Genomic DNA, 23,318 nt, shown 5'->3' with positions numbered 1-23,318 from the left:
TAGAGATACACTGTTATGCAAAGAAATTGCAGCAATTTATGTTCACACTCATGATACATAAGGGTGTCCATCCTTTCAGACTTTCCCATTCTCTGCTGCTGCAGCTAAGTCGCTTCAGTCATGTCCGACTCTGTGCAACTCCATAGATCGCAGCCCGCCAAGCTCCCCTGTCCCTGGGATTCTCCAGGGAAGAACACTGGAGTGGGTTGCCATTTCCTTCTCCAATGCATGAAACTGAAAAGTGAAAGTGAAGTCTCTCAGTCGTGTCCGACTCTTAGCGACCCCATGGACTGCAGCCCACCAGGCTCCTCCGTCCATGGGATTTTCCAGGCAAGTGTACTGGAGTGAGGTGCCATTGCCTTCTCCGCCCATTCTCAGTGTTCTTAAAAAAAAAAAAGAGCAGTTCAGATCTTTATATATGAACAATCTATTTTGGTTCTGCTTGTGATTATCTTGTCATAGGAGATGAGGAAGGAAAGAAAATATTGATGACATTTAACTACTGTTTCAAGAAAGCAAAAGAGCCTTTGTCCACTATTCCTCCTGAGACCTGATTGAATGACAGTAGAGACACTTACAGTTATAATACCAGCTACTGATAAGAGTGCGTTGTGTTTGTGGTCTTTGCTTTGCAATGGTATTTGCTCTGCAATGGTATTTGCTCTAAAACTTTACAAATGATTACTTGTATTTTATTCCATTAGCCTTTGAGATGTGTAGCATTATATCCTCATTTACAAATAAGGAAGCTGAAGTACAGATGTTACATGACTCGCCCAAGGTCAGAAGTCTTGCCCCTGGAACTGAGCTCCACCCAGCAATCTAGGCTCAAGAACCCATAGCCTGCCTCAACTCCCTCTGCTGCTAATAAAAACAAGTGTGGGGGCAACAGGAGACCAGAGGCTTCAACAAATGTCTGAAGACTCACTGGATGGAGAAGTGATAGCTGAGTGAAGAAGAGCGCAGTGGAGGAGGAGAAACAGGGAGAGAGAGCTGATAGGAGAGAAGAACAGTCTGATGGGTAGAGCCCCAGAGCGGGAGCAAGATGAGAGGGAGGCTGAGGTGAGAGCAGGGGACAAGTTTACCAACACCACGGCCCACCCCATATTCACAGCAGCCTTCATCCTTCACCAGACTTTTCAGAAAGCTACTTGAGAATGAGTTGCAGGAAAAAAAAATGGGTGGTGTGTTTGTATAATTATGGAGAAAAGTAAAGGGTACCTAAGAGAGAGATAGACGTGGGATCCAGGAATCAGGAACATCAACCCAGAAGAAAGGGAATCCAAGGATCCCAGCTGGGTGTGCAGCAGACCTAGGGAGAAATCAGTCCAGAACAGGATAAGAAGTCCAGAGTCTGTGCGTACAGGGGTGTCGGTATCATATGAGGCACCGTTGGAAAGAAATGGAGGCAATGTTGGAGGTAAACAGTGCAAGGGGTGAAAACAAGGCCAGTTAGAAACATCAGGAGAAACTGAAGGTATGCTGAAAAGCATGTGCCACTATAAGGTACAAGTTAGCTCTAAAAACGTATTAAAATAACACAAAAATCTAAACTCTTTTGTTTGATTTTTTTTTAAAATATAAGGTAAATTTATCTATGTTCAAGTCCTGGTTTTCCCATTTTGATTGTTTTGGAGACTGTTTAGAACTGAAGTGTTGTTGATATAAATCTGTTCAGTTCAGTCGCTCAGTTGTGTCTGACTGTTTGTGACCTCATGAACTGCAGCACTCCAGGCTTCCCTGTCCATCACCAACTCCAAACTCATGGAGTTCACCTAAACTCACGTCCATTGAGTTGGTGATGCTATCCAACCATTTCATCCTCGGTCTTCACCTTCACTCTTGCCCTCAATCTTTTCCAGCATCAGGGTCTTTTCAAACAAGTCAGCTCTTCACATCAGGTGGCCAAAGTATTGGAGTTTCAGATTCAACATCAATCCTTCCAATGAACATCCAGGACTGATCTCCTTTAGGATGGACTGGCTGGATCTCCTTGCAGTCCAAGGGACTCTCAAGAGTCTTTCAAAAGCATCAATTTTTCGGTGCTCAGCTTTCTTTACAGTCCAACTCTCACATCCATACATGACTACTGGAAAAACCATGGCCTTGACTAGATGGACTTTTGTTGGCAAAGTAATGTCTCTGCTCTTTAGTATGCTGTCTAGGTTGATCACAACTTTCTTTCCAAGGCGTAGCATCTTTAAATTTCATGGCTGCAATCACCATCTGCAGTGATTTTGGAGCCCAGAAGAATAAAAGCATGTGACACTGTTTCCACTGTTTCCTGGTCTATTTGCCATCAAGTGATGGGACTGGATATCATGATCTTAGTTTCTGAATATTGAGCTTTAAGTCAACGTTTTCACTCTCCTCTTTCACTTTCATCAAGAGGTTTTTTAGTTCTTCACTTTCTGCCCCAAAGGTGATGTCATCTGCACATATGAGGTTATTGGTATTTCTCTTGGCAATCTTGATTCCAGCTTGTGCTTCTTCCAGCCCAGTATTTCTCATGATGTACTCTGCATATACGTTAAATAAGCAGGTTAACAATCTATAGCCTTTGTATATTTGCATATCCGAAAAGTACTGCTTTCTGGGTTTGGAACCAGTCTGTTGTTCCATGTCCAGTTTTAACTGTTTCTTCCTGACCTGCATACAGATTTCTCAGGAGGCAGGTCAGGTGGTCTGGGATTCCCATCTCTTTCAGAATTTTCCACAGTTTGTTGTGATCCACACAATCAAAAGTTTTGGCATAGTCAATAAAGCAGAAGTAGATGTTTTTCTGGAACTCTCTTGCTTTCTCGATGGTCCAGCGGATGTTTGCAATTTGATCTCTGGTTCCTCTGCCTTTTATAAATCCTGCTTGAACATCTGGAAGTTCATGGTTCACGTATTGTTGAAGCCTGGCTTGGAGAATTTTGAGCGTTACTTTGCTAGCATGAGAGATGATTACATTGTGTGGTAGTTTGAACATTCTTTGACATTGCCTTTCTTCGAGATTGGAATGAAACTGACCTTTTCAAGTCTAGTATGAAAAAGCAAAATATAGGACACTGAAAGATGAACTCCCCAGGTTGGTAGGTGCCCAATACGGTACTGGAGATCAGTGGAGAAATAACTCCAGAAAGAATGAAGCGATGGAGCCAAAGCAACAACAATACCCACTTGTCAATGTGACTGGTGATAGAAATAAAGTCCGATGCTGTAAAGAGCAATATTGCATAGGAACCTGGAATGTTAGGTTTATGAATCAAGGCAAATTGGAAGTGGTCAAACAGGTGATGGCAAGAGTGAACGTCAACATTTTAGGAATCAGCGAACCAAAATGGACCGGAATAGGTGAATTTAACTCAGATGACCATTATATCTACTACTGTGGGCAGGAATCCCTTAGAAGAAATGGAATAGCCATCATAGTCAACAACAATCTGAAATGCAGTACTTGGATGCAATTTCAAAAACGGTAGAATGATCTTTGTTTCCAAGGCAAACCATTCACTATCACAGTAATACAAGTCTATGCCCCGACCAGTAATGCTGAAGAAGCTGAAGGTGAATGGTTTTAGGAAGACTTGCAAGACCTTCTAGAACTAACACTCAAAAAAGATGTCCTTTTCATTATAGGGGACTGGAATGCAAAAGCAGGAAGTCAAGAAACATCTGGAGTAACAGGCAAACTTGGCCTTGGAGTACAGAGTGAATCAGGGCAGAGGCTAACAGAGTTTGCCAAGAGAATGCACTGGTTTTAGCAAACACCCTCTTCCAACAACACCAGAGAAGACTCTACACATGGACATCACCAGATGGTCAATACTGAAATCAGATTGATTATATTCTTGGCAGCCAAAGGAGAAGTTCTATACAGTACGCAAAAACAAGGCTGGGAGCTGACTCTGGCTCAGATCATGAACTCCTTATTGCCAAATTCAGACTTAAATTGAAGAAAGTAGGGAAAACCTCTAGACCACTCAGGTATGACCTAAATCAAATCCCTAACATACAACGGAAGTGACAAATTGATTCAAGGGATTAGATCTGATACTGCCTGAATAACTATGCATGGAGGTTCATGACATTGTACAGGAGGTAGGGATCAAGACCATCCCCAAGGAAAAGAAATGCAAAAAGGCAAAACGATTGTCTGAGGAGGCCTAACAGATAGCTGTGAAAAGAAGAGAAGTGAAAGGCAAAGGAGAAAAGGAAAGATATACCCATTTGAATGAAGAGTTCCAAAGAATAGCAAGGAGAGGTAAGAAAGCCTTCCTCCATGATCAAGGTACTTGTTAATCAACATAAAAATTAAAATACACTTCTAGAATTTGGGATCTGAAGCACTAAAGGGAGGAGGAGAATTAATATCTCAGTTTACAAAGCTAAGAATCAAGAAACAGTGGGTCCAGTTGAAAGCATAAGAAATGTAGATGTAAATAAGGTGCTTACAAGTACAAAGCTTCCTAATAGGGGATATCAAATGAGTGAAATAATGATATAAACAGAAGATGGGGAAAGGTGTAAGAAAAAGTAAAAAATAAAGAAATCCTTATTTTTCCAAGTCAGAAGTAAGTAAATAATATCAAAAAATTTAAATTTATTTATTTTAATTGGAGGCTAGTTACTTTATGATATTGTATTGGTTTTGCCATACATCAACATGAATCCGCCATGGGTGTACACGTGTTCCCATCCTGAACCCCTCCCACTTCACTCCCCAATATCAAATTTTTAAGTCAAGGAAAAGAAAAATGCAACCCTAAATATTGACTAGCTATTGTGGTTGATGACTCCCCACCTTGCACCAGGCACCTTCCCAATTGCTTAGTATGAATTCACTTCCTTTTAGTTCTCACAGTGATCCTATAAGAAAGGAAGCTGAAGCTCAGAGAGGTGAAGCAATTTACTCAAAGCACACAGCTAGTGCTAGAGCCAGAGTCCAAGTCCAGGTTCCTGTCTCCTGCACACACATTCTCACACCATTCCACCTCCCAATGTAGTAATAGCATTTAAAGACCATGATTAGCTATGTAAGCTTTTCCTTGGGAGGGAAAGAGCAGAACCCTCTGTACAAATTGATCTGTACTTGGGACTGGATTGTTTTAACTTCAAGACAGCAGCAGTCAGTAACCCACAAAATGGGATGGTTTCTAGTGCTGCCACCCTCAAGATGATGGAAGTGGTTGAACTTAATGCCAACAAGAAATAAGCTTGACTCCTGCTGTGACAGCTGTCAGTATGGGAGACATATTCGTTTTGATGAAACCAAGTTCTCTAAGAAAGTGAAAGTGGAAGTGTTAGTCACTCAGTCGTGCCTGACTCTGCAAGCCCAGGACTGTAGCCCTCCAAGCTCTTCTGGAGGAAATTCTCCAGGTGAGAATACTGGTGGGCATTACCTCCTCCAGGAGATCTTCCCAACCCAGGGATGGAATGAGGTCTCTTGCATTGCGAGCAGATTGTTTACCTTCTGAGCCACTAAGGAAGCCCTCTAAATTCTCTAAGTAGGGATGGTAACTGGGGTTAAACCAGAATAATCAGAATGAACAGTAACTCTAAACAGACACACTGTCCAGCAGCATCTTGCCCACCCACATATGCACCCATGGGCTTCCATCCACCAATAGGAAGGAAGACCCCTTGCAGGGGAGGTGAATCTCACAGGCTGGCATCTCTGCTCCTGCAAAGACAAGGATGCTCTTGAAGATGATCAGAGAAGAGGTCAGAAGGGGCACCCACTAAATAACAATAATAAAAGATAATGATTACTATAAGGATGTTTCATTGGGCCAAGCTGAGTCTGTGAAAGGCCATGAGTTCAAAATACTGTTACATGGAGAGGACTTTAAATAAAGTGTGGTCAAAAAGGGAGACACAAAGGTTAAAAAGTGTGCTAGTGGTGATGCAGGTGACGCAAGACTCAAGAGACGTGGGTTCAGTCCTGGGATTGGGAAGATCCCCTGGAGAAGGCAATGGCAAACCACTCCAGTATTCTTGCCTGGGAAATCCAGTGGACAGAGGAGCCCTGTGGGCTACAGTCCATGGGGTCACAAAGAGTTGGACACGACTGAGTCGGTATCTTTCTTTTCTTTCTATGTGCCAAGAAGAGTAAGTATAATGGGAAATATTTCACTGTTAATTAAGTTTAAAAAGAAGAGGAGTCTTGAAGTCTATAGGTATATTCCTTTCTGTTTATTTACATGAAAGTTTATAAAGGATTGAGAAAGAAAGAACAAGCCCTGACATCCTGAGGCTGGCCTGGTATCACAACAGGGCAATGCTCTTCTCCTGTTGGATCTAAAGGCTCTCACAGAACTCCAGCCTCATGCCGGGTCACCCTGAGAGCAGGATCGAAAGAAACAGCATACACCCATCACCGGGGTCCAGCCCCTATTGGATCCAGGGTATCCTCACGGAGATGGCATTGGCGTCCTAAAGAAGAGTTTTATTTAGAAATATAGAGAGAGATAAAGAAGGAATATAGCAGTTAGGAAAACAGAGGAGAGAAAGAGGCTGAAATTCCATGGTTTACACAGGAAGCCAATAAAGCCCCAGGACAAGGGACTTGCACTGTCTACGTAGGCCACAGATGCCCGCTTGAATAGTGGAGGGTGTCCCGCCTTGGGCTCCCTCTCACGTGGGTCTTAGAAGCCCGGGCAAAGAAGTAGACACGGCGAGCCTCTGTGCTCCAGACAGGAATTGGCCTGAAAAAGAAGAGAGAAAGGAAAGAAGACACGGGGGGAGCCAGTCTTTCCAGGAACTGGTCCGTCTCTTTATTTTTCAGGGGGGCTTTTATACTTTAAGTTGTACATAGAGATAAGTGTGAGAAGCAGAGTCACGCAGGGTCAGCTGCTCTGACCCTTTTCTAAAGACAGAGTGTTCTTTGCATACCTTTGCTCTTACAAGGGTCTGACATTTGTTTACAATATCTTCTGGTCTGGAGACCGATTAACATTTTATGGCCCCATCTTTGTTTCTATTGATAAAGGTTAGTCAATCAGAAAACTTGTTTTCCCTTAAGATCTGCTTAGTCTTAAGATCGTGATAAAGTTACATTTTTACATAGCAAGGATACAACGATTTATAACAAAGAAAGGAAAGTACAGTGATTTATAACAAAGAGAAAATTCATTAACTCAGAAGTCTAATATTGCTAACATCAAGACTACTATATTTCTTTTTCTACATTCCAATTACATTGATTACCATACTCCTAGGTGCCTGAGGATATGGAGGCCTGGCGGCAATCAACTCAGCAATGAAACCCTTCACCAACATGATTTTTATCTTTAGAAAAGCCCTATGCTAACTAAGAGTTTCAAAATACTCCAAACTCTCTGTGCTGTTTATGGTTGAGAGGTTGTAAACAATCATGTGTGTAGTAGCAGGAGTGTGGATAATCCTGTCACACAAGCAAGACTGCCAGCAGAGAGGTTTGGGCTGAGACACTCCTTTTACATGCAGGAGACTATTAACTGGAGCTCTAAGTTAATTTTCCAGAGAAAGGTGGTCGGGGATAGCCTCTGTTAACGTCAGAAGAATGTAGTATAGCAGACAGTAAACAGACAGATTTTGGTTTTGGAGTAGATGCTCGGGCAGGTCCAGGGCGGGTCCCTCGAGGCCTGATTTGCCTTTTCCCAGTCAGGTCTCTTCCTCGTGACCTTTGCCATGGGTGGGATCTCCCATGCTGGCTCCTGGCATCTCCCCCTTTTTATTTCTTAAGACAGCCAGATGTAGTTCAGTCATGAGCTTCTGAATGCTCTATCGAGAATCCTGACAATACAAGGAAGAATAATTATGAGAAGTAAAATTAGAGCTCCCACAGCAGCATAGCTAAAGACAGTAGACAGAATGTATTTTCCTGAAATAAAGTTAGAGAATGTATGAAAAAAGTCATTTGCAAGTCCTGCGGCAGTAAAATCTAATCGGGAGTGTTCCATGGTCTGTATCTGATTATGAAGTTTCCCTAAATCTAAACTAATATCTGAGCTATTCCAAACACCTGAAATATGAGTTTTAATTTTCTCCCAATTATAATCTGTCTCGTTTAGTTTTAGGGGCGTTACACATATCCACCGATAGTCAGCATGACAGGACAGTGCCAATTTTGTTTTTAATGCCTGTAGTTCAGTCCCAATATGTATTATAGCATCTTCTAAGGCATCTACCCTCATTTCTAATTTCCTATCTGTAGCTTCCTGTGTTGCCAGTGCTAAAGAAACATTTTTTGACATAGTATCAACATATTGGCAGTATGTACTTGTTGATTCAATGATATTGCTGCCACAGTAATAGAAGTAATTGCAGCTATTAAAGCTGATATCCCCAAAGTAAGTAAGCCCACAAACTGTCGCGATCGCATTAAATCTTGTAAATGTCACAGCCCAGCAAGACCATAGTTGTCATAGCAATAAGGGGCCACAGTCACAGGCACCATAAGATAGGGTGGGCGTCACAGCACCACAAAAGAACAAGCATCGCATTGAGGGGTCAAACAAGATGAGAGCATGCATTGTTTACAAGACATTGCATTAGGTCCGCCTGAATAATTCATTTGTATATTAAGTCTTCCAGCATCATTGGTAAAGAGAAAAACAGGGAGAGGGTAATCAAGCTAGAATAGAATAAGTAGAATCATTTGCTGGGTGGGTTAAAGTAACAGCAGCAGTAGTGGCAAGCGCTCTCCAAATTTCTGGCTGCCGAAAGGTTTTATTTTTAGCTGTAGAAGACAGCATGGGGGGGGGGTGTCAAATCGATCATGATGCCATCTAGTGCAGACAATGGCCAAGGAACAGAGTCTGCTTTCCAATTTCCAATTCTATCTGAGTCAACAAGGGTGGCACTTGGGTCACCGCTTGGATTTGGGTTGCTCCAATCCTGAATTGTATAATTTCCACCTCCTGGAATTCTGTAATCAATTCTCAAATTGTAAGTACAAGATTTCCAAATTGGATACCCTGAATGATCATCTATAGTGTTCCATATGACATCTGAGGGAGCAACCTTATTACAATTTGGATAATCTGGTGGAGCTTTAAGAAACAAGGATTTGTAGGGGGCAAGGACCCCAGGCATATGAGCTTGAAGTATCCAAACTGACCGATGCCCTTTAAATTTAAGTTTTGAGGTTGGGGAGTCTGTCAGAATTACTTTTTTAGAAGCTCCAATACATCCCTCTTTAGTGGGAGTAATAAAGTTTCCTGTATGACTAACGGGAAAATTAAAGCAAACAGGAAGATCATCTGTTAATCTTCTAAAGGTATAATTGAAATTAATGGGGTATTTATCTTTCATATAGGAAGCATACGATCCTCCCAAAAGATGAGACTGGTTTGTATGCACTCATATAGGGTCACTGTTCCAAGTAACTACTTGGAAGGTCTGAGGGTCTGGGAAATATGCCAAATATTTTTCTGGAGTGGGAGAGGAGGCGCTTACCTGGCAACATAGTAAGGCAAGCATGGCAATAAACATTTTCTCAGGGGAGGTTGAAGATCCTTGTAAAGAAGCTATTTCCTGTGCCTGGTGACAGAGCGTCTTAATTTGTCCCCAGGTGGGAATGGAGGCTTGCTGAGTTGCCTGGGTAGGACGTCCTGACACCTTCCTGCAGGGTAAAGGATTAGGGGGAACAATATTTTTTATACGGAGCTGTGACATCTGTCTGGTGGGTGGGTCCGCTTCCTGCTCATCTGGGATCTCCGGTGTCAGTTGTCTCGAAGTCAGCGGGATCTTCCGTGTTGGCGGAGGGGGTAGAGGTAGAAGAGGCCCCTTCTGTTTTTGTGGTCGTGGTGGAGGGGGTGGAGGTAGTGGAGGTAGAAGAGGCCCCTTCCTTTTTTGTGGTCGTGGCAGTGGAGGAACCAGGTGTCTGGGAAGCTGTGACATGATGATCAGTCTGTCTAGAACCCAAATCGGAGAGTCTGCGTCCTGTGGAAAAACACAAGCATATCCTCTACCGCTAGTTAACAATGGGTCAGGACCCTTCCATTGTCTGGAGAGGAGGTCCTTCAATTTCACCAGCAGCTTTGCATTCTGTTGCTCTGGACACCAGTGACGAAGCATTGCAGTGGTTCCAGACGAATCAACATTCAAGTTATTTATTACAAAGAGAGCATGTTGTAAAATCTGATGGGGGGAACTATACTTAAATTCCCCTTCCTTTAATTTTTGAATTTGTATTTTCAATGTTTGGTGTGCTCTTTCTACTATAGCTTGTCCCTGGGGATTATAGGGGATGCCTGTGTTATGCTTTATTTGAAACTTTGTACAAAATTCCTGGAAAGACTTAGAAGTGTAAGCAGGGGCATGATCAGTTTTTAAAGCCTTTGGCAGACCCAGATATGAAAAACAAGTAAACAGATGTTGTATTACATCTTTATACGCCTCTCCTGTGTGAGCAGTTGCAATAATGACATGGGAAAAAGTATCTACAGTTACATGAACAAAGGGCACTTTTCCAAATGAGGAAACATGAGTTACATCCATCTGCCAGGTGCATTAGGTCTGAGACCGCGAGGGTTAACTCCCATAGGTAAACTATTTATAGTAGTGGGACAGTGTGAGCAGGAACGAACAATCTCTGGAGCTGACTATTGAGGAATTTGAAACTGATATCTTAATGCAGTAGCATTTTGATGATGAAGTGAGTGAGAGGCTCGGGCTTCTTCAAAAACAGAGGCCACTGTAGCCCTGGTTAGTGAATCTGCCAAGACATTTAGAGCATTTAAAGGTCCAGGCAGTCGGAATGAGCTCGAATGTGGCCAATGAAGAATACTCTGCTTCTTTTCCAAATTTGCTGCTGCAACTTAGTTAACAAGTGAAATATAGTAGTTTTGTTTTCTGGCAGAACTGCTGTCTCAGTGTGTGGAAACAGCCTGACCACATACTGAGAGTGAGAGTAAAGGTTAAGTTCCTCCTCTGGAAACATAACAAAAGCCTCCATAACAGCTCTGAGTTCAGCTCTTTGAGCTGAAGTTTCTTTAGTTTGTAAAATTTTGTGCTGAGTTTTTGTAACTATTTTTTGTAAACCACAAATGGGTAAGAGACGTGAACAAACAATTCCTGGAAACAATTCCCGGGGAGGCAACTTGCAAAGGGTCACACAGCTCTTCAGGGACAGAGTGGGGCCAAGTCCAGACCTTCTGACATGGGTATGTAAGGGAGGGGAGTGGAATGTGATTTTAATAACTCAGAAATTTCTAGGTTTGTCTCTACCTTTATAAACACATAAGTCTAATCTCACGCCACTCTTGCTATACTGATGTATCTACAGTTCGGCTTCTTGTTGTAAGATTGTCAATCCTGTATCATCATGTGGGCATTGCACAGCAGGGCCTGCGTCTCCCCACGTGGTCTCCCGTCCTTCCTCTCTCAGGCCTTCGTTTTTCCCCAGGACCTGGCACTGAGCAGGCACTCAGGACAGGGTGGGTGATGAAAGGTGATGCCTTGTATCTCAAAAGAAACCGTTTGCCCCCATCAGCCCCCACACAGCACCCAGGGGCAGACTCAAGGCAGCCAGGCCACAAGGAGGAAGGACTCTAGCCCCCCTGCCCTCCCCCATCCCCTCAGCTTTCTTGAAATTTCCCAAAGACTGAGCACCCACAACATGCACCTTCCTTCTGGGGTCACTGCTCATGTCTCAGGGGTCCACATCCCAGGCTGAGACCACCTAAGCAGGCGGCTACCTCCTTCTGCACTATTTAGCTGTCCTGCGGGTGGGAGGAAGCCGTCAGAAACACGTGCCTCCACATCCAGGCTCTGTCCTTTGGGCCATGGTCTCACCCCTCTGAACTTCCGTTTCCCTTCTTTTGTCAACTAGTGACAATCAAGGTTTGCTCAGACAGTCGTCCTGAGGATGGGGAGATGGGCGGGGTCCTACCCACCCCCTGCTTACCCAGGAGTCTTCCTCTGGCTGAGTGTGAACAAGATCCAGCTGTCCTCAGCTCTCCAGATGCAGCTGCCTTCTGTGTGTCTCTGCAATAGACCACGCACACCTTCTGGTCCCGGATATAGTCAGAGAACAAAAAGGGAAGTGAAACCCTCAATTCTGAGTGGCTCACGTTACCAAAACCCTGCCTACCAGGCCCTGTCCAGACATATTGCCACCCTCCTGCTTCCCCCTTAAGAAACCACCCCAGCCCCGACATCCCACGTCCTTCTGACACAGCCCACCCTGCCTTGGCTCCTTGAAGGAGACCTTCCACCAACACATCGAGAGTCCCTTGGCCAACCACTCCCCCACCCGATGGCCGTCTTTCCACCCCCTCAGCCCTCCCCACCCACCCACTCACCAGCCTGCCTGCTTTACTCACCCTCATGCCACCAGCAAGTGGTACAGTTCCGGAACACACCAGCTCCTCACCACATCCTGGGCATATTGCTGCTGCCTAGGGTCACAATGGGACCCCACTCCAGTACTCTTGCCTGGAAAATCCCATGGATGGAGGAGCCTGGTAGGCTGCAGTTCAGGGGGTCACGAAGAGTCGGACACGACTGAGCGACTTCACTTTCACTTTTCAGTATCATACTTTGGAGAAGGAAATGGCAACCCACTCCAGTGTTCTTGCCTGGAGAATCCCAGGGACGGGGGAGCCTGGTGAGCGGCCGTCCTGGGGTCACACAGAGTCGGACAAGACTGAAGCAACTTAGCAGCAGCAGCAGCAGCAGCAGCAGGGTCACATCCACGTGGCTTCTAGTGTTTGTTCATACAGCTCCTTCTGCCGGGACACCTGCTGCATCGAACCTGGAGAAATCATACTCACCCTGTAAAGCCAAAGTCTGGCATCACCTCCTCTGAGAAGCCCTCCAGGACCTCCCCTGCAGAGTCCCCTGGCCCTGCTCTGCTCCCTTGCTACCTGGGAGAGGGGCCTAAGGCCACCCCTCAGCCTCTGTGTCCACGCCCCACCCACCTCCTTTTGATCAAGTCCTTCTAGGCTTCGCCCTGCTGACAGGCACAGAACTAGTGCCTTGAGGTCCCAGCAACTTGCCTGAGGAGGCCCAGCCTTGGCGGTCAAGGTCAGTGGATGGACGCTAGTTTGTGGGAAGGGCTGCGAGCATGCTGCTATTTTCTACCCTGGACTATTTCTAGTTGCACAGTTTCTTTTCTCAGAATGGAGGGCCTCTGGAGGAAGGCTGGTGATCTGGCACCTCAAAAGCCAACAACAGGAAACAAGTCTCCTTTTCTGTTTGCTTCCTGAGCAGAGAGCCGCAGTGTGTGGAGGGCTGAGCATCGGCCACCCTCTGTGCAGGCTCTGTCCACGCCGTTCCTGTTGTGGTCTCACATCAGCTCTAGGGAGTGTCGGCTCCATTTTTCAGGTAAAGAAACAGAAGAAAATGTCCTACAGCCTACAGCCCTGGTGGCCTTTTCTTCTTTGCCCCCACCACAAGGGGCAGCAGTGGGGCTGGGCACCCCACGGAGGCCCACCTGCCCTTCCATCAGGGGTGCTTCATCCCAGAAAATGGCCCCGGTCATCATGGTCACCTTCCCCATCTTAGAGGGAGGGACAGACGAGTGACGGGTGTTGCTCCATGAGGACCACACTCTACAGTTTGGTCTGACAATTACCCTGGAAGGTAGACCAGGAATCTGACCTGACTTTTGCAGTAAAGGCTCCAGTACTCTTGCCTGGAAAATGCCATGGAGGAGGAGCCTGCAAGGCTGCCGTCCATGGGGTTGCTGAGGGTCGACACGACTGAGTGACTTCAATTTCACTTTTCACTTTCATGCATTGTAAAAGGAAATGGCAACCAACTCCAGTGTTCTTGCTTGGAGAATATCAGGGATGGTGGAGCCTAGTGTGCTGCCATCTATGGGGTCACACAGAGTCGGACACGACTGAAGTGACTTAGCAGCAGTAGCAGCAGCAGCAGCTGATGACAGGGGTGAGGAGGGGGCTTTCTTCCAGCAACTCAGGGGAGGAGCCAAGATTCAAATCAAGGTTGTCACTGCCTATTGTAAACACCACTCCTTGTTTAAAGTTCCTGGTTTTTTTTTGCTTTAAATCATTTTTTCCCCAGTAAACTCCCTCCTACTGATTCTTCTCTCTTCCACTAGCATGAGTTTATCTGGGAGTTAAGCAAAAGCACCCTGAGATGCAGAACTCAGCTAATCCAGAGGAACTGTGTCCAGCTGTCATGCAGGTCCTCTGCTGAGAATGCCTAAGAGATGCCAGACCATCCTGGGCTCAGTAACACAAGCTCACGGGAGAGCAACCATGGGAGCCGCAGACTCAGATCAAGGTGAGGATTCAGCAAGACCTCAGTCCAGGGGCAGGAGAGAGACCACCCCATCTGCAGACCCTGAAGGGTCAGTGATGATGAAATTGGGCTCCACTTGACCCCAACATCACAAGAGAAGTACCCCAGGATGGCCACAGCGATCCACCTGCCTATCCTTGTCCCTTTTTATAGGATGAGTGGGAGTGAGTAGGGGGCTTCAGACTGAGCATGTGACCTGAGAGCTTTAGAGTCATCAGAGTTGCTGATGGAGATGGGCACCAGGGGGCAGAGCACAGGGGATCCCCTCCAGCTGACACACCTCAGGGGAACCTGTCTTGGCCACTCTCTGCCAGGCTGCTCTCATCACAATAGCCAAAGTGTGGAAGAAAGGAAAATAACATAAGAAAAATTGTGTCTATACATACCACAGACTATGACTCACATGAAAAAGGAAGAAAGTTCTTTCTTAAAAAATCATTTTAAAAGGAAGAAAATTCAGAGACATGCTACAGCCTGGATGAGCCTTGAAGACATTGTGTTCAGTGAACAAAACAGTTACAAAAAACTTATTGCATTTTCTGTGTTTATTCAGTTTGCAGAGTAGGCAAATGAATAAAGACAGAAAGCAGAGTGGTGGCTGTCAGGGGCTGTGGGAGGGGGAGGCGAGTTCTGGTCCAGTGGAGCCTCAGGTTTCAGGAAGAAAGAATATCGAGCTGCATGATGGTGATGGCTGCGCCAGAGATGAATGGATTTGATGCCACTCACCTGTACACTAAAAATGCTTAAGTGGTCAATTTTATATTGTGTATATTTCACCACAGGAAGGAAAAAAGAAAGAAAAAGAATCCCGTCACAAAGGACATATATTGTATGATTCCACTCATATGAGGTCCTGAGAGAAGGCAAATTCATAAAAATGAGGGGTACACTGTGCTTGCCAGGGGTGGAGAGGAGGGAGAATGAGGTATTAGTACATAAGTGGGACATAGTTTCATTTTTTATGTAAAACACTCTGTGGATGGATGGTGATGCTGGTTGTACAATGATGTGAGTGTCCTTAATACCACTGAACTGTACACTTCAAAGTGGGTAAAATGGTAAAGTTGATGATTTTCAAAAATTAAAACAAATTGTTGAAAAGCTGAACCTTTGTGGGAAAACATAGCAGCACCTGAACACTTTACAGTCTGTAAAACACTTTCACACTCAACATCGTGTAAGCTACCACAGGCCTGTGATGGGAACATTTACTATCTCAGTGTCACCTGGGAAAACTAAGGCTCAGACTTGCCCCCAAATGGGGAAACTGGCAGGTTGGTCTGTTTTCTGGACTATGCCATTTCCTTAGAGGAAGAGAAATCCTTCAACCTTCCAGTAGTCTAAAAAAATGTACTTTCCCTCCATAAATGCTCCCTGTTAGCTTGATATGAGTCATAAACATCAACTACCTCTTGTCCAAAGAAGCGAGCTCAGAGGCCTGAGTCCCTAGGGGCCACAGAAAGCTGATTCTGGCGGGGCCAGTGGGGACCCTCTGTGACTAGCATCAAGTGTTAACTCACTTCTGGAACAGCCCCACCTCGGGGGGAAAGCTGCCTGAACTCTTCCTTCACAGAGACTCTGGGAGCCACTCTGCTGTGTTCACATCTCTGTGTCTTCCATGAATAGGGGAAGAATTTGGCATCATGCAGCCCTCCTTGATGGGGATAAGATGGAAGCAGTGACAGGCTTCATTTTCTTGGGCTCCAAAATCACTGTGGATGGTGACTGCAGCCGTGAAATTAAAAGACATTTGCTTCTTGGAAGAAAAGTTATGACCAACCTAGACAGTGTGTTAAAAATCAGAGACATCACTTTGCTGACAAAGTCCCCTATAGTCAAAGCTATGATTTTCCCAGTAGTCATGTTTGGATTTGAGAGTTGGACCATAAGAAGGCTGAGCAGTGAAGAATCGATGCTTCTGAACTGTGGTGTTGGAGAAGTTTTGAGAGTCCCTTGGACAGCAAGGAGACCCAACCAGTCCATCCTAAAGGAAATCAGTTGGGAAGATTCATTGGAAGGAGTGATGCTGAAGCTGAAACTTCAATACTTTGGCCACCTGATGTGAAGAGCTGACTCATTTGAAAAGACTCTGATGCTGGAAATGATTGGAAATGGAAGGAGAAGGGGACGACAGAGGATGAGCTGGTTGGATGGCATCACCGACTCAATGGACATGAGTTTGGGTAAACTCTGGGAGTTGGTGATGGACAAGGAGGCCTGGCGTGCTGTAGTCCACGGGGTTGCAAAGAGTCGGACATGACTGAACGACTAACTGAACTGAACTGAAGAACTGATAAAAAATTTCAAAAGGATAAATATGTATATAGATACACGTATAATGGAATCACTTTGCTAGACACCTGAAGGTAATACAATATTGTAAATCAACTATACTTTAATAAAACATGGAAACAAACAAGTCACTCCCTACTGAGTTCAAAGGTGAGTTGATGCTGGAGAAGTAGGGCTAGAGACCATCACCAGGGGGAAACCCTTCTTGCTGGAATATCAGACCCTGGGGAGGGCGACAGAGGAGCCCCTGCTACTTGTGCAGGATCTCTACAATCCTAACTCTCTGGCTTTCTCCCATTTTCAAAGCTCCCCTACTCCTGGCCTCTCATTGCTAGTCTCCCTGTCTCTCCCTTATTCTTCCCTCAGTGTCTTCTTCAGTCCAAAATACGTGGTTTCTCCTCTTGACCCTGCTCATGTCCCTGGTCCCTGCATTGCTCTAGGGGTGGCCCAGCTGGGCCCTACTGCAGACTCTCATAGATCCGGGTGAGCTTCTCCAACTTCCTCTCCAGCTCCTGGGCTTCCTGCCTCATGTTCTCAGCTGATGCTGTCTTTGCCCCCTCCTGCAAGTCCTGTGCGTCTTTCACCAGGGAGTACACGTCCAGCCCTATGAATATACCTGAGAGGACTCCACTCCTTATGCGGGCTGCTCTAGTCGCTGCCAGAGCTGTGCCTCTGAAATTTCTTGTCACCTGCTGGGCACTTTGGACAGAGAGTCGCCTGGTGTTTATGAGGCGCCGAGCAGTGGCTACTAATTGAGGGTTGCGTCTGGCCACCTTGATGGCTTGAATATGCTTCACAAAGTCTTTAACTTGTTTGAAAAGTCTTGCAGATTTTTCACTGACTTTGCTAAGGAAACTGGCCTGCGTTTCTGCTGATGACGTATTTACAGTTTCCACCACCATGGTGAGCAAACCTGTTACAGAAGCTGCTGCTCCCAGCCCTAATCCAGTGGCTGAGAGTCCCAGACTGAGGCCTGCTGTAAAGGGTGCCAGAACCAGGCCAATGATGCCCAGGGCACCAGACACAACACCGGTGGAGGAGGCCACCACATTGGAGATGGTGCAGTCCCTGTGCACCTTGTCAACACTGTCTGCGAGCTCACGGAGCTTTTTTATGCTCTCCTTCAGCTCCTGTTTTACCTGAGGAAACTCCTTCAAAAACATCTGCCTTGTCTGCTGGTATTTTTGGGACCTGTCTTGGTCCTTCCCGTCCAAGATTGTTAGCAGCTTGATCAGACATTCACTGAGTCCATCTGCCTCTTCCCTGTAATAATGAACATTAAAGTCTTAGAAAGACAGTGTGCTTGTCTATGAAACAGACTCAACAACCTCTATCCTGCATAAAGCACAGAGATTTTATGGTAAATCACAAGAATTTTACTAATGTAAAAAATTTTCCAACCTTAAACCCTCATTTGGATATTGTTAGTGCTTCATGTACTTATTCAATCATGGAATAAATAAGCAAAGGTCATCAGGACACCTTTAACTTAAGAGAGATATTTGATAAAGACTCCTCAAAGGCAGACCAATACCATCACTTCCAGAATGTGTGTAAAATGGGAACTTCACAGATAAACAAAGAATTGGGATTAGAGCAGAAAACCCTTCATTCAAAGATCTTTGAGGAGTCCTTTTTTCTTTGCTCTTGGCTGCTAGGATGTGGTCCCTAGGCACCAAGAATATTCTGGCTGGTAGGAATGTCCTCGTCTGCCTGGGACTTTGGCCACTGGACAGTCTGACAAGTTGACATGTGGTGGGCCTCTGGGTCACGTGGTATCACTTCTGACCTCTGGAGGAGCTGGACGCTAGGGCATTAGTCTCACCTCTGGGAGGGGCTGGAGATGACAGGTCAGGGTAATGTGCTGTTAAATAGGGTGAGCATCCCTGGTGGGCAGTGCTCCATATGTCCTGCCCCACTGAATCCAGGACAGTAATGCATCCTGGGGACAATGGAAGCTTCGTGTGTGAAACCTGCCCAGACCCTGTGGCTGATGGGAAACTGCACCCTTCTCTGTAATAAACCATAACTGGGATCCTGATGCTTTACATGAGTCTGTGCATCCTTCTATGGAGTTCTAGAATCTGAGGGTGGTTGTGGGATCCCCCAAATTTGCCCTTGATGGGAAATGTAAGGACCGTCCTGGGACTGTGCCCTCATACTTTTCAGATTGGCTAACTGTGCGTCTTGAATTTTACTATCTTTTTTTAATCAAAACTCAGGTAGAAGGACCCTTAATGATCATTTTGCCTGGCATCTGCTCTCACTCAAGCCTGATACCCTTGGGCTTCTCAGCAGAAGGACACTGGGTCTGTCACTGCCCATATTGACTGGGAAGCAAGAGATGAGCTGTGCGCCCTGTTCCCGTGGGCCCTCCAGCTCACCTCACTGACTCCTGAGCCAGCACCCCGCACCCCTGTCTTCTCAGGGGTCACATGTTAATTTGTGACAGCTTCATGAGCCTGCACCTCAAGGCTCTGTGCAACCTTATGGAACCTCTGAAGATTCAAGAGACTTGAGGAAACGCCCATCTGAACGGCTGAGCCTGAAGAGACCGGCACTTGCACAGCGGGTGGAGGAAGTGTTTTCCTCTTGGGTGGGGATGCATGAGGCTCCTCAGAATCCCTCAAATGACACACAATTGCAGCCACTGATTGTGACCCTTGAGGGCTCCCTGAGCCACATGGACTTCCCACTGACAGGGCAGCTCCATGTAGATTATGAGGGTCCCAGATGGAGTAAGAATCCAGGTCCCAGGGAGGGTGTGGAGGACATGGTGGGCCTCTGCGTCACGTGGTATCACTTCTGACCTGGTCACCCAGGGCCCTCTAGCCCAGCTTGAGGGGATCCCATCAGGAAGGGAAGAAATGTCCCCTCTCCCACTCCCAGGACCTCTGCTAGGGTCACAGCATCTTCAGGTCTGTGTCCACAGGGCCTCCTCTCCTCACTCTAGTCCTGGCCCTGCTGCCCAAGCCTGCCTGCTCGTCCTCCAGCCTGGACCCTCTGCTCCATCGTGACCCCTAGTTTTGACCCTGATCCAGACCTCCCTAGGCCTTTGGATGAGATGATTGCACTTGCTTCCCCACCTCTGACTCTGCAGTTCACTCTGAGGCCATCACCACAATCCATCAGATCAATTTGCTATTCCCACTGGACACATAACACATGACAAATCTGAGACTCAAAGTCTTAAACTCACAGGCCCAGAGTTGGGCAGGGTTAGATCCAAGACCCCACCAGGTCCAACCATTTCCCCTTCAGCCTGTCTGCCTTATTGACCAGCAGGAACCTGCAGTGTTGGTATAATTCCTAAGATGGGGTATGAAAGAGTTTTAGAATCCCAGGAACACAAAATGGTGTTTGGGTCAGGATTTTCCAACTTGACCCAAATAAGTCCTTCTTGGTTATCATTTCCAGGAAGATCTCTGATTCTTCCCAACAAGCTTATTTTAAGTTAACATTGATTGAGCACCTACTCTGTGTCAGCAATCATGAAAATCACTTGTGTGCCTGATCTCAGTGTCCTCACAGTAAAACTGAACAGAGGATGAAGCAGAGAGTAGTTCTGTAACTCGTTCAAGGTCCTATGACCTGCCCTTCCTTGCAGGTTTCATCTCTTCTCAACCCAATGTCATTCAATGCCAACAAATAACACGGAGGAAACATTCCACATAGGATCTTGAGGAGGAACATCCTCGACCCCACCCATAGGACTTTCTGGAGGAAACTAGCCTAGGAGAATCTTCCTGGGGGCATGTTGGTGACATTCCTGGTGTACCTGCATGGTTACCTGGACAAATTGGCCTCGGTCACAAGATTCTCCCAGGGTTCATCTTCAGTGAGCAGGGATAGCAGTTCTTCCAAACTCATATTCTTCTGGACATACTCAAAGACATCCTTATAAAAGCTTTGGCTCTCTAGACAGGAAAATAAAAATGGAAGATTCAAATAAACTATGGTGTGATGTAAACGGTATCGAGTATAAGTGGTTAAAGTTCACCTTTCTGAGCAGCATTCATCTGGCACGGTGTTGATGGATTTCTCTGGGGTCTCAGGTGGACTGTATGAACAAGCCCCAATTCATAATTTAACGCCCAGACCCACCCACTCTGCAATGACTGTATTAGAAGACAGGGGGCTTTAAGGTAGTCATTAGGTGAAATGAGGCCTTCAGTGTGGGGCCTTAATTCAGTAATACCAGTGTCTTTATTAAGTGAAGAGACGTCAGATCTCTTCCTCTCTCTCTCTTCCCTGAAGTACTAAGTGTTCTTAGGTTTTCTTTTTCTAATGCATCACTAAGGGTGAAATGAACTCAGGGCTCACAGGAGGGAATCCACAGCACTAGATCTGTGTGTTGACTGCTTAGGGTGGTGTGGGTGGAGGAAATAACTGAGCACCTGGGTGTCTGCATGGGCATTTGAGAACAATAGAACTAGTACCTGCCTGAGGCAGTCACCTGGTAATCACCTGGTAATGGGAGCCCTAGGCAGGTGCCCTAGTAGAGCACAGGAGAGAGGGGATTCTAGAGAAGGGGAGAGGGGAGTCTAGAGAAGCAGAGAGGGGATTCTAGAGAAGGGGAGAGGTTTCTACTTGGAACTAACACATTCCACGTAGAGGGGACAGCATGGCAGTAGGCAGGACCTACTATGTGTTAGGCACTGGCCCAGGCCACGGACACACACTATATTTGGTCCTCATCACAACATAGGGAAAGATTCCTCTCATTTTACAGGTTAGGACAGGTAAGGTGCTCCAGGTCACATAGGAGTGGGAGGCAGCAAAGGCCAGATTGGGGTTCAGTTTAGACTTTGTTGACCCTCACAGAGCAGCTGGGTGGGCAGCAGGGCGAGAGGTAAAGGAAACTGCCGGGGTCCAGCCCCGGTGGATCCAGGGTGATTCAAAGGTGGGGGGACGGAGTCGGCGTCTTTGGAAAAATACATATTTAATCACAGATATAGAGAGATTAGAAATGGATAGTGTAGTAGGAAGATTAGTGGAGAAAAAGAGGCTGAATAACTTGGATTATGTGGAATAGCATCCATGATCCAGATGAGAATTCAGCCAGAAAAACGGGAGCAAGAAAGAAGTGACATGGGTGAATCAGTCTTTCCGGAAACTGATCCCATTTCTTTATTTTTGGGTTTGCTTATATACCTTTTGTTACACATAGGGATGAATACAGAGTCACGCGGGGGTCAGCAGCCCTGACCTTTATCAAAATCAGGTGCTTCATATAAATGTATAAAAAAAAAGGTCTTAGGAATATTACATCATCTTCTGGCCTAGAGTGAGACCTGCTGACATTTTATGACCCTTTCTTTCTGATAACCAAAAAACTTATTTCTTCCAAAGGTGTTTTTTCTTAAACCAGGCACCACCCTCCAAATAAAGTTACATTCCTATAGGGTGAGTGTGTAGTGAGTTACAATTAAGAAAGGAATTTATTTAACCCAAGGTTAACATGATTAGTCTTAAAGGTTAATACTTATTTCTCCTATATGTTAGTTATATTCATTTTTTTTTGAGGCAACCTTATTTTTATTTCTTGCTTTAGAACTATAGACATACCTTGTTTTATTGTGCTTCCCAGATACTGCAGTTTTTACAAATTGAGAGCTTGTCATAAACCTGTATCGAGCAAGTCTATAGGCACCATTTTTCCATCAGCATCTGCTTATTCCATGTCTCTGTGTCACCTTTTGGTAATTCTCACAATATACCAAACATTTTTACTATTATTGTAGTTTCTTTGGTGATCTGTAACATCAATGATCTTTTTTTTTTTGTTTTAATTTTAAAATCTTTAATTCTTACATGTGTTCCCAAACATGAAACCCCCTCCCACCTCCCTCCCCATAACATCTCTGTGGGTCATCCCCATGCACCAGCCCCAAGCATGCTGTATCCTGCGTCAGACATAGACTGGCGATTCAATTCTTACATGATAGTATGCATGATAGAATGCCATTCTCCCAAATCATCCCACCCTCTCCCTCTCCCTCTGAGTCCAAAAGTCCGTTATACACTGCTGTGTCTTTTTTCCTGTCTTGCATACAGGGTCGTCATTGCCATCTTTCTAAATTCCATATATATGTGTTAGTATACTGTATTGGTGTTTTTCTTTCTGGCTTACTTCACTCTGTATAATCGGCTCCAGTTTCATCTATCTTATCAGAACTGATTCAAATGAATTCTTTTTAACGGCTGAGTAATACTCCATTGTGTACATGTACCACAGCTTTCTTATCCATTCATCTGCTGATGGACATCTAGGTTGTTTCCATGTCCTAGCTATTATAAACAGTGCTGCGATGAACATTGGGGTACATGTGTCTCTTTCAATTCTGGTTTCCTCGGTGTGTATGCCCAGCAGTGGGATTGCTGGGTCATAAGGTAGGTCTATTTGCAATTTTTTAAGGAATCTCCACACTGTTCTCCATAGTGGCTGTACTAGTTTGCATTCCCACCAACAGTGTAGGAGGGTTCCCTTTTCTCCACACCCTCTCCAGCATTTATTGCTTGCAGATTTTTGGATCGCAGCCATTCTGACTGGTGTGAAGTGGTACCTCATTGTGGTTTTGATTTGCATTTCTCTGATAATGAGTGATGTTGAGCATCTTTTCATGTGTTTGTTAGCCATCCGTATGTCTTCTTTGGAGAAATGTCTATTTAGTTCTTTGGCCCATTTTTTGATTGGGTCGTTTATTTTTCTGGAATTGAGCTGCATAAGTTGCTTGTATATTTTTGAGATTAGTTGTTTGTCAGTTGCTTCATTTGCTATTATT

General features: G+C 45.4%; 1 protein-coding gene across 1 annotated transcript; it reads right to left on the bottom strand.

The window, feature by feature from the left end:
- Nucleotides 1-16,991: 16,991 nt before the first annotated feature.
- On the bottom strand, nucleotides 16,992-20,403 carry LOC138079239 (apolipoprotein L3-like). Its single transcript, XM_068972107.1, has 2 exons — nucleotides 20,324-20,403; nucleotides 16,992-17,796 (listed from the first exon to the last, which is right to left on the bottom strand). Exons 1-2 carry the CDS (start codon nucleotides 20,401-20,403, stop codon nucleotides 16,992-16,994), a joined length of 885 nt encoding a protein of 294 aa, XP_068828208.1.
- Between the last annotated feature and the right edge of the window lie 2,915 nt (nucleotides 20,404-23,318).

The sequence above is a fragment of the Capricornis sumatraensis genome, chromosome 4 (assembly GCF_032405125.1).
Source record: "Capricornis sumatraensis isolate serow.1 chromosome 4, serow.2, whole genome shotgun sequence".
NCBI classification, from domain to species: domain Eukaryota; kingdom Metazoa; phylum Chordata; class Mammalia; order Artiodactyla; family Bovidae; genus Capricornis; species Capricornis sumatraensis.
Note: the sequence above shows the minus strand (reverse complement) of the source record. Positions and strands in the feature narration are given on the sequence as shown.

Coding starts and splice junctions, on each gene's coding strand:
- LOC138079239 (XM_068972107.1), bottom strand. CDS start 20,403: ATGAGTTTGGAAGAACTGCTATCCCTGCTCACTGAAGATGAACCCTGG. Junction 17,797..20,323: donor ACCGAGGCCAATTTGTCCAG/GTAACCATGCAG, acceptor TCATTATTACAG/GGAAGAGGCAGATGGACTCA.